This window comes from Macaca nemestrina, chromosome X (genome assembly GCF_043159975.1).
Source record: "Macaca nemestrina isolate mMacNem1 chromosome X, mMacNem.hap1, whole genome shotgun sequence".
NCBI lineage: Eukaryota > Metazoa > Chordata > Mammalia > Primates > Cercopithecidae > Macaca > Macaca nemestrina.
Window position 1 is genome coordinate 106,868,049 of NC_092145.1, and position 12,099 is coordinate 106,880,147.

General features: G+C 41.1%; 1 protein-coding gene across 8 annotated transcripts in view; it reads left to right on the forward strand.

The window, feature by feature from the left end:
* LOC105493783 (HECT, UBA and WWE domain containing E3 ubiquitin protein ligase 1) overlaps nt 1-12,099 on the forward strand; it is a 154,623-nt gene that overhangs the window by 23,038 nt on the left and 119,486 nt on the right. For all 8 annotated transcript variants that reach the window (XM_011761697.3, XM_071088707.1, XM_071088709.1 and 5 more), the window contains exon 4: nt 11,235-11,303. In XM_011761697.3, coding sequence (XP_011759999.2) covers nt 11,259-11,303 — 45 coding nt within the window. In that variant the 5' untranslated portion in view covers nt 11,235-11,258. The remainder of the gene's footprint in view (nt 1-11,234; nt 11,304-12,099) is intronic.

Sequence of the window (12,099 nt, forward strand, 5' to 3'; positions counted from 1 at the left end):
GTGAGCCAAGATTGTGCCACTGCACTCCAGCCTAGGTGACAGAGCGAGACCCTGTTTCTTTAAAAAACAAATTACAAAAGGAAATCTGATTATAAATGGATCTATGATCTACAGGAAATTTGGAAGGTTCAGAAAAGCATGAAGCATAGATACAACTATGTGTTACCCTGCCACCTAGAGGCAACCATTAGAGGCCAACTACTAATAATGTTTATTTCTTCCTTTCCAAGGTTTTTTTACTTTCCCACCCTGTGGCAGACATTTTCTCATTAATAGGGAAGTGATAGGTACAGACTGCAATGTAATCACATATGGAGGGATATCCAGTCAAGATTTGAGGGGTTCGGGAGAGGATTGTCCTAATTCTGGATAGTATTCTGTTCAAACCCACATAAGTGCTTATTAGATTACAGTGAAATAGAGGCTAAATGGTCCCCTACCCCCAGTTTTCAAAGGGATTCTTACAGTTATCCCCTCTTTTCAAGACAATTTGCAGCCACTTGAGAACATAAGCTAGTGTCTTTATTTACCTTTTCCTCTACATTTTAGTGACCCCATAATTCTCTGCTTCCATTTACAGCCAACATATTTTTTTTTCCCCCCGAGATGTAGTTTCGCTCTTGTTGCCCATACTGGAGTACAATGGTGCAATCTTGGCTCACTGCAACCTCTGCCTCCTGGGTTTAAGCGATTCTCCTGCCTCAGCCTCTGAAGTAGCTGGGATTACAGACATGCACCATCACACCTGGCTAATTTTTTTGTATTTAGTAGAGACGGGGTTTCACCGTGTTGGTCAGGCTGGTCTTGAACTCATGACCTTGGGTGATCCACCCGCCTTGGCCTCCCAAAGTGCTGGGATTACAGGCGTGAGCCACCGCACCTGGCTCAACATTTTCAAAAGAAGTTTTTACACATGCCATCTATGCTTTCTCACTTTCCATTGATTCCCTGACTCTAGTCTGGCTTCCATTCCCTCCATCCCACTGAAACAATTGCTTGTCAAATTGTCTCTGTTACCAATTTCAGTGGACATACCTCAGTTTGACATTTGATGCAGTTGATCACTCTTGCCATCTTTCGTTTCTCGTGATAGCATAATTGGCTAGTTTTGCTCTTTCCTCACCAGCCTCTCCATTGCTGGGTTTTCCTTCTTTCTTTGCCTTTACATTTTTATTATATTGTGTTTTTTTGTGTGTTTTTTTTGTTTGTTTGTGTTTCTTTTTGGTAGAGTCAGGGTTTCATCATGTTGCCCAGGCTGGTCTCCAACTCCAGAGTTCAAGGGATCTGCCCTCAGCTTCCCAAAGTGCTGAGATTATAGGCATGAGCCATTGTACCCGGCCCCACTTCTTTGCCTTACCTTTAAATGCTAGAGCAAATAACTCAGTTGTGGGCCTCCTCCTTTCCTTCTTTGTAAGCAATCATCTCCAGACCCATGGCTTCAAGTAATATATGTGTGCTGACAGTCACAGATTTTTTTTTTTTTTTTTTTTTTTTTTTTGAGATGGAGTCTCCCTCTGTCTCCCAGGCTGGAGTGCAGTGGCCGGATCTCAGCTCACTGCAAGCTCCGCCTCCCGGGTCCACGCCATTCTCCTGCCTCAGCCTCCCGAGTAGCTGGGACTACAGGCGCCCGCCACCTCGCCCGGCTAGTTTTTTTTTTTGTATTTTTTAGTAGAGACGGGGTTTCACCGTGTTAGCCAGGATGGTCTCGATCTCTTGACCTTGTGATCCACCCGTCTTGGCCTCCCAAAGTGCTGGGATTACAGGCTTGAGCCACCGCGCCCGGCCACAGATTTTATTCTTAATGCATACTTCTTTCCTGAACTCCATTCTACAAATATTTGCATACCTATCGTGGAAGATACTGCGCTAGGTGCTGAGAGCTTAACATCATAGAAAATCAAATCAGTAATTACAATTGATACTTGTTATGAAGGAAATAAACTGGGTGCTATAATAGAAAAATTACAGTGGGACCAACTTTAGGTGGGTTGTCATGAAAAGCCTCTCTGGGTCTTAGTTTCAATGTCAGTTCCTCAAATGGAACTAGTTGTGGGAAAGGAGGGGTGGCAAGAACAATCCAGCGGCAAACTTAGAGTGTTCTAGGAACTAAATGGAAAGAGTAATTACACAGTTGAGGAAACAGAAGCATAGAGAGGTGGATTTGTCCACGGTTATGCAGTAAGTGATATAGCAGGGATTCTAGCCCAGGTTATCTGAGTCTGTATTCTGATCTAGTGCTTCTCAAACTTTCTTATATGGATCACCTAAGGATCTTGTTAAAATGCAGATTCTGACTCCTCACATCTGCGTGGGGCCTGAAATTCTGCAACTTTTAATAACTCCCAGGTGATGTCAGTGCTGCTGATCCTTGGACCACACTTGATTAGTAAGGCTAGTCTTCCACTACACCCGACTGCTCTTGATCCAGTTTTGGGAACTACAGGTGTCCTGCACCCTTAAACTGATTCAGTATTGAAAGTCATTATTTTTAAATATTGTCAACTGGAGGTGATTACTGTAAAATGAGTCACTCTTTGGCTTCCCTCAGGATATTTTAGTTGTATATACTTGTTCTGCAGGTAAACTCTACAAAACCAAGACTCAAACCTCAGGGGTGTAAGGAAAGGTTGGGGGAATAAGGAAGTGAAAAAAAAAGATTAGATAAAAGTATTGAAGTAATGGTAATAGATACGGATGGTGATTCATAGTAATTGTTTTCTTGAAGTTGGCCATCTCTCTAACCTAAGTTTAGGAAGAAATATTTATTATATATAGAGATTGGTTGGTGCCCTGAGTTCTGGTTTTGACCCAACAAAGGCAGTAGGCCATTTCTAGGAATTTGTTTCTTTTTTTTTTTTTTTTTTTTGAGACGGAGTCTCGCTCTGTCACCCAGGCTGGAGTGCAGTGGCCGGATTTCAGCTCACTGCAAGCTCCGCCTCCCGGGTTCACGCCATTCTCCTGCCTCAGCCTCCGGAGTAGCTGGGACTACAGGCGCCCACCACCTCACCCGGCTAGTTTTTTGTATTTTTTAGTAGAGACGGGGTTTCACCGGGTTAGCCAGGATGGTCTCGATCTCCTGACCTTGTGATCCACCCGTCTCGGCCTCCCAAAGTGCTGGGATTGCAGGCTTGAGCCACCGCGCCCGGCCGGAATTTGTTTCAAATTAACTTATTTTTGTTGAAGGATTTTAAAAAAAAAATGTAATAGGGTTTTCACCTGATTAACTTCGAAGCGGTAGAACTCATCCCCCAGTTACTGTTCCTTTCATTAGTGAAATTACAGCATCTCAGCTTCTCATCTTGGGCCCCAGTTTCCTCTCTCGGAGTAATTTTTTCAAACAGATGGGATTCAGCAGTCTAGTAGAATCTGTCACAAATTTATATTCTTATCTGCCAGTATTTTGTAGTAATAAAACTGGTTGAAAAAAAAGGCGAGGCCGGGCGCGGTGGCTCACGCCTGAAATCCCAGCACTTTGGGAGGCCGAGGCCGGCGGATCACAAGGTCAGGAGATCGAGACCATCCTGGCTAACAAGTGAAACCCCATCTCTACTAAAAATACAAAAAATTAGCTGGGCATGGTGGCAGGTGCCTGTAGTCCCAGCTACGGGAGGCTGAGGCAGGGGAATGGCGTGAACCCGGGAGGCAGAGCTTGCGGTGAGCCGAGATGGCGCCACTGCACTCCACCCTGGGCGACAGAGCAAGACTCCATCCCCCATCCCCCCCCCGCCAAAAAGAAAAACGGTGAATAGCATATTATTAAAGCATAGACTTGGTAGTCAGACCTGGATTTAGATCTTAGTGCTAACATTTACTGACCAAGAAAGGTACTTTTTTTCCTCTCCTCTTAACTTCAGTTTTCTGTCTGTAAATAGAGGCAAAACTTGAGTGGTGAGGACTGTATGAAAGAATATCATGTGAATTCTCTAGGTAGTATGTCTCAAACTGTATTCTTTGGAATACCTCAGTTGGACTTTGAGTAGATGCCACTTGAGAAAATGGTTCTGTGCCCTAATAAGCCTCCTTTACCTAAGATGTGTTAGAGCCATTAATAATGTCAATTAGCTATGTGACTGCCCTAGTGGAAGAGAAATTCTGTGTATAACATTTCCCAAATTACAGGATTCCTGTCTCCCTTTATAGAGCAAGACATTCTAACACACTTTGGGGAACTCCAGTCTCAGTATTGTCTGGCTTGTAACGGACACTCAGTAAACGTTCCCCCCTCCCACCGTTAAAACCAGTTTTAGAAATATGAGAACACAACAACTTCTAAATTTTTAAAGTTGATGTCTCATGAACAGTGATGTCTTGGTTTTTTAAACTGCAAATGTTTCTTGCAGTAGAATTATAGACACCAAGGTAGGATTACACTTGTTATGGGGACATTTGTGTGTGTTCATTCATATTGGCCGTATTATTTTATTGGGTGCATCAAATGCTTATACTTGGGACTTAGAGTCTAGTGCCACTCATGCAAATAACCTGAGATGATTTAGAATTATTATGCCACCAGCATAGTTTTTAGGCATCCAGAGTCTTGTGTTGGCAGCAGAAGCACCCCCAGCTAAGCTGTTTCCGTGGGGGGTCCTTGGCTGTAGTTCCAGGCTCCCTAACTTCCTTGGTTCCTCTTAGTGTTCTGCATGTGGAGCTCTAGCCTTCTGTCAGTTCTGTGAGCTATCAGATACTCTTCCAGTAAATTACTTGGCTGCATTAATTATCCAGTCTTTCTGTAGTTACAGACACTTGACTAGTATAGTACCCTAGGTCAAAACAGCATTAGTTAGAGCAAGATGCTTATTTGTTTGAAGATTCATCAGTGACTCATCTGCATTAAAAAAGTAAAATGGTTGTGATTTACTTATTTCAGTGCATAAGTTACTCTGTGCTCTTGTTTTGGAGGATTGTTTTTTTTTTTTAAATAGACTTTATTTTTAGAGTAGTTTTACATTCGCAGCAAAATTGAGCAGAAGGTACAGAAATTTCCCATATACTGCCTGCCTCCACACATGCATAGCCTCCCTTGTTATCAGCATCTCCCACTAGAGTGGTAACACTTGTTACAATTGATTAATCTACATTGATACATCATTATCACTCAAAGGCCGTAGTTTACATTAGGGTTTTCCCTTGGTGTATACTTCTGGGGTTTAGACACATAATAACATGTGTCCACCATTATAGTATCACACAGAGTAGTTTCACTGGCCAAAAAATCCTCTATGCTCCACGTCTTCATTCTTCCCTCCCCACTAACCCTCTTCAACCACTGATCTTTTCACTGTCTCTCTAGTTTTTTCTTTTCCAGAATGTCATGTGATTGGAATCATACAGTATGTAGCCTTTTCGTACTGATTTCTTTCACTTACTAGTATGCATTTAGGTTTCCTCCATGTTTGTTCATGGCTTGATAGCTCATTTCTTTTTACTACTGAATAATACTCCATTGTCTGGATGTACCACAGTTTATCCATTCACCTACTAAAGGACATTGTGGTTGCTTCCAAGTTTTGACAATAATGAATAAAGGTACTATAAACATCCACGTGCAGGTTTTTGTGTGGACATAAGTTTTCAACTCCTTTGGGTAAATACCAGGGAGTATTGATTGCTGGGTCATGTGGTAAGAGTAGTTTTGTAAGAAACCACTGAACTGACTTCCAAAGTGACTACCATTTTGCATTCCCACCAGCAATGAATCAATGTTCTACTTGCTCCACATCCTCACAAGCATTTGGTGTTGTCAGTGTTCTGGGTTTTGGCCGTAGTGATACCTCATCATGGTTTTAATTTGCATTTCCCTGATGCCGTATGATGTGGAGTATCTTTTCATATGCTTATTTGCTATCTGTCTGTCTGGGTGAGGTGTATGTTAAGGTCTTTGACCCATTTTTAAATCAGCTTGTTTTCTTACTGTTGAGTTTTAAGAGTTTTGTGTATTTTGGGTAATAGTCCTTTGTATGTCCTTTGCAAATATTTTCTCCCAGTCTGGCTTGTCCACTTATTCTTTTGACAGTTTCTTTTACAGAGCAGAATATTTTACATTTAGGTCTGTGATCCATTTTGGCTTAAGTTTTGTGAAACATGTAATTTCGGTCTAGATTTTTTTTTTTTTTTTTTGCATGTATATATCTAGTTGTTCCAGCACCATTTGTTGAAAAGACTATCTTTTGTCCATTATATTGACTTTGCTTCTTTGTCAAAGATCATCAGTTGACTATATTTATGTGGGTCTACTTCTGGGCTCCCTAATTCTGTTCCATTGATCTGTTCATTCTTTTACTGGTACTATACTCTTGCTTACTGTAGCCTTATGATAAGACTTGATTTCAGGTAATGTAGATCTTCTGATTTTGTTCTTGTCCTTCAATGTTGTGTTGGCTATCCTGGATCTTTTGCCTCTTCATATAAATTTTAGAATCAGTTTGTCAATATTCACATAATAACTTGTTGAAATTTTAATTGGAGTTGCATTGAATATGTAGAGTTGGAAATGACTTAACATTTTGGCATTACTGAGTCTTCCTATCCATGGATTTGGAATATCTCTCCATTTAATTGTTCTTTGATTTCTTTCATCAGAATTTTATAGTTTTCCTTGTTTAGATCTTACACATATTCTGTTAGATTTATATCTAAGTGTTTCATTTTTGTAATGTAAATAATATGTTTTTGATTTCAAATTCTACTTGTTCGTTGCTAGTGTATAGGAAAGCAATTGACTTTGGTTTTTTTTTGGTTTTTTTTGGTTTTTTTTTGAGACGGAGCCTCGCCCTGTCTTTCAGGCAGGAGTGGTGCAGTGGCGCGATGATCTCAGCTCACTGCAAGCTCCGCCTCCCGGGCTCATGCCATTCTCCTGCCTCAGCCTCCCGAGTAACTGGGACTACAGGCGCCCGCCACTATGCCTGGCTAATTTTTTTGTATTTTTAGTAGAGACGGGGTTTCACCGTGTTAGCCAGGATGGTCTCGATCTCCTAACCTCATGATCCTCCCGTCTCGGCCTCCCAAAGTGTTGGGATTACAGGCGTGAGCCACCGCGCCCGACCAGCAATTGACTTTTGTATATTAACCTTATATCCTGCAAACTTGGTGTAATTGCTTGTTAGCTCCAGGTTTTTTTTTTTCCCCTATTCTTTCAGATTTTCTACATGTATGATCATGTCATCTCTGACAAAAAGACAATTTTATATCTTCCTTCCCAATCTTTATAATTTTTATTTCCTTTACTGCTTTAGCTAGGACTTTCAATAAAGTGTTAGAAAGCAGTGGTAAGAGAGGACATCTTTTTCTTTCTTTTTTTTTTTTTGAGACGGAGTGTCACTCTGTCGCCCAGGCTAGAATGCGGTGGCGCAATCTCAGCTTGCTGCAACCTGGGCCTCCTAGATTCAAGGAATTCTCCTGCCTCAGCCTCCCAAGTAGCTGGGATTAAGGGATTTTGCCATGTTGGCCAGGCTGATCTTGAACTCCTTACCTCAAATGATCCGCCACCTAGGCCTCCCAAAGCGTTGGGATTACAGGCATGAGCCACTGAGCCCGGCCTTTTTTGTTTGTGACTATTTAAGGGGGAGTGCTCCTAGTTTCTGACCATTAAGATGTTAGTTGTAGCTTTTTTTGTAGATATTTTAATCAATTTGAAGAAGTTCTCTATTTCTAGTTTACTGAGATGTTCGACTTTTTACTGTTGAATTTTGAGAGTTCTTTATGTATTTTAGATACTATGTGTGGTTTGCAAATATTTTCTTCTAGTAAATTTTATTGTTCTACATTTAAGTGATCCATTTTGAGTTAATTTTTAATATAAGGTATGAGGCTTAGGTCGAAGTTGATCTTTTTTGCCTGTGCATGTCTGTTTTCTCTGGCACCATTTATTGATAAAACTATCTTTCCTTGACTGAATTTTTTTTTTAAATCAGTTGGGCATATTTGTATGGGTCTATTTCTGGGTTCTTTATTCTGCTCTATTGATATTTGTATATATATCAGTACTACTTGATGTCTGTAGCTATTTATATAATAAGTCTTAAAAGTGGGTAGGGTGATTCGATTCCTCCCTCCTTTTTTTTTTTCCAAAACTGTTTCAGCCATTGCTGTTCTTTCTTACACCTTTCCATATACACTTTAGAATAATCTCAGCTTATTTACAAAAAAAATCTTGCTGGGATCTGAATAGGAATTATATTAAACCTGTATAACAATTTTAGGAGATTTGACATCTTTACTAGAGTCTTAAATCTCTCCATGTATTTAGATCTCTGATTTTTTTGTTGTTCTTTTCTTTGAGACATCTCGCTCTGTCGCCCAGGCTGGAGTACAGTGGCGCGATCTTGGCTCACTGCAAGCTCCGTCTTCCGGGTTCACACCATTCTCCTGCCGCAGCCTCCACAGTAGCTGGGACTACAGGCACCCACCACCACGCCTGGCAGAAGTCTCGCTCTTGTCCCCTGGGCTGGAGTGCGATGGCCTCCGGGGTTCAACTGATTGTCCTGCCTCGGCCCCCTGAGTAGCTGGGATTACAGGTGCCTGCCACCATGCCCAGTTAATTTTTGTATTTTTAGTAGACGGGGTTTTAATATGTTTGCCAGGGTGGTCTAGAGCTAGTGACCTCAGGTGATCCACCCGCCTTGGCCTCCCAAATTGCTGGGATTACAGGCGTGAGCCACCACGCCCGGCCTTAATTTTGTTTTTGTATTTTTAGTAGAGACAGGGTTTCACCCTGTTAGCCAGGATCGTCTCTATCTCCTGACCTCGTGATCCGCCCACCTCGGCCTCCCAGTGTTGGGATTACAGGCATGAGCCACCGCGCCCAGCCTAGATCTTTGATTTTTTTAAATCAGTGTTCTGTAGTTTTCAGCATATAAGTCTTGTACATATTCTGTAGATTTATACAGAAATACTTCATTGTTTTTTAGTGATTGTGAATGGTATTGCATTAACTTTGGAGTGTACGTATCCATTGCTAGTATATAGAAACATGATTGGCTTTTTTAACATTTGTCTTGTATTCTATGATTGCTGAGATTGGTTATTAGCTCTGGGAGGTTGCCAGGCTGGAGTGCAACGGTGCAATCTCGTCTCACTGCAAGCTCCGCCTCCCAGGTTCAAGCAATTCTTCTGCCTCAACCTCCTAAGTAGCTGGGATTACAGGCATGTGCTACCATGCCGGGCTACTTTTTTTGTATTTTTAGTAGAGACGGGGTTTCACCGTGTTAGCCAGGATGGTCCCCATCTCCTGACCTCATGATCTGCCCGCCTCAGCTTCCCAAAGTGCTGGGATTACAGGCATGAGCCACCGCGCCTGGCCTTTTTTTTCTTTTAAGATGGAATCTCGCTCTGTTGCCCAGGCTGGAGTGCAGTGAGCCACTGCACCCATCCTCTGAGAGGCTTTTAAAATAGATTTCTTGGGTTTTCTATGTGGATGATCCTTTGACATCTGCAAATAGGGGCCATTTCTATTTTTTCCTTTCTGATCTGTGTGCCTGTTACTTATTTTTCTTACTGTATTGTATTGGCTAGAACTTTCAGCAGTATGTTGAATAAAAGTCATGATAATGGACTTCTTTGCCTTGTTTCTAATCTTAGAGGGAAAGCATCAGTTATTTGAGTTGCATGGTATTGAGGCTGGCTGCTACGTCTTGCAGCAGGGGCAATTTAATAACCTCCCTGCAAATGACTGAAGCCACAGTAGTGTGGCAGCCACTTGCGTAAGACATTTGTGAGAAAAGGGGAGAAAAAAAGCCTTGAGAGTAAGCGTACAAATAGCTCAGCTTATAGTTTCCACCACATGGACAGGATTGTTGCCAGAATCCTGTTGGCTTCATTTGAGATATTTTGAGGTGGTTGGCACCAGGCATTTTGTTCATTTTGTATTGATACTGAGATAACTTTTTAAAAAGTAATCTGGAATTACATACCCTAAGTATCAACCATAGAAAACATTTTTTCTTCTTAAGGAATGGTCTCTACAGAAATGTTTTAGAACGTATTCTGAATTCTTTACAAACTCTTCCTTGAATGCCTGCTGATTGAATGGATGCAGGTCATACAGGCAAATACACGCTATTTCCGTAGTACTGAGTATATTGGACTAAATCTAGGCAAAAAGCTGCCTAAAATTTATACTGTAATTGGTCAGCTTTATATTATGGCAGCCTTCTTGGGGGAGGAACATTGATTTCTAGTGACTGCTACTGAGTTAAATACATTGTTAATAGAATCTTTTGTGTGTAAAGAGCCTGCAACCCACTTCTACCTCTGTGCATGTGTCTCAGTTGCTAACAGGAGAAACATTTCTTGTGCTTTGGAGGACTTGTCTGCCATCAAAGATCTAGGGATCTGATCAGGCTGTTGTCTGCTTTTGAGCCTTCCAAATTACATGGCTTAATAAAATGATTGTTTTCTGTGCTCGGAATATTTCTGTTGGGATTCTTCATTTTCTAATTGAAAAATAAAAGTATTGTTTTGCCTTTGCTCTTAGGATACAACTAATACATTTTTATTGGTAGAAACGGTAAAAGGTGCATAGGTAAAACAGTCATACATAATCCTTTCGGTTAACAATGAATTAATATTCTGATGCCTAGCCCTTCTGAGCTGTTTGCAGTAGACATAAGTTTATACCATATGTTCCGTTTTGTAACCTTTTTATTTCATCATGAACATCTTTGTGTATTATATAGTTGTCTGTAATATTTTTAACAGTTGTGCACTATTCCATTTTAAACAAATCATATTTTGGACATTTGGTCTTTTTTTAACCTTGTGATGGAACAGTAGGTCTTCAGTCTTTTACTATTACACATGGTCATGCAATATGGATTCTTGTGGTTAAATATTTGTGTACATCTTTATGACTTTCTTTGGATTCCTAGAAATGGAAGCTATCAGGAAACTGCAGGGCTGTGGTGAGTTTTTCCATCCTGAGATGTGTTGCAAACATTGTACACTCTTACTTTCAATTAAGAGTTGGAGATGCTTGTAAAAGAAAAAAAAATTTTCATTTTGGCTTGACTTGGTTTCAGTCTTGTGCAACATGGGGATGTGGGCCAGTTTGATCTGGAGAGATTCTTTACCTCTCTCTACTCAATAGTTGTGCCTCTGAGATGGCATAGCATCATAACTCCAGTGTTTTTACTTTAAGCATTTTGCATTGCTCTTCATTCTGTATTGTCTATGTCCAAGCTTGTAGAGCTCAAGATTGTAGCTTTAAGTTCTCACTTCTTTGGGGATTTTCTTTTCAGATCGTAAAGCTGAAAATTGAAATCATGAAAGTAGACAGGACTAAACTGAAGAAGACACCTACCGAGGCTGTAAGTATCCAAAAGTTTGCTTTGCTTATTTTTTCTTCATTAAAAAATAAAAAATATTTGTGAACAGTTCATCCATGCTCTTCAAGTCTCATCACCCATATATACAAAAGGCGATAAAACAACAACTTGTCTAGAAACAGTAAGATTTTCTTTTGAACTTCCCTGGATTAAAAAAGTGGATAGCCAAGAGACCAGTGGAAAGTGAACACTGATCAATTAGTTCTTGGTAGCTGTGTGTGCCTGAAGTCAGCTCTCAGGCTGCTGTGCAGTTCCTTCCTATGCAGAAAGGAAGTGTGGTATAATGGAAAGAGCAGATGTGAATTCAGATTTTTAATGTACTTCTGGGATGTTGCAATTTTGTTTTTTAGAAAATGAAAGTGGTGGCCGGGCGCGGTGGCTCAACCCTGTAATCCCAGCACTTTGGGAGGCCGAGGCGGGTGGATCACGAGGTCAGGAGATCGAGACCATCCTGGCTAACATGGTGAAACCCCGTCTCTACTAAAAATACAAAAAACTAGCCGGGCGTGGTGGCGGGCGCCTGTAGTCCCAGCTACTCGGAGGCTGAGGCAGGAGAATGGCGTAAACCCGGGAGGCGGAGCTTGCAGTGAGCCGAGATCACGCCACTGCACTCCAGCCTGGGCGACAGAGCAAGACTCCGTCTCAAAAAAAAAAAAAAAAATGAAAAGTGGTAACATTTTTCTTACTAGTTTTTTTTGTTAAGGCCAGTGTTTTAGCTGTCTTTATTACTGATTCTTAATCACACAATTCAGCTTAACTTGTGTATTGGGTGGTCATA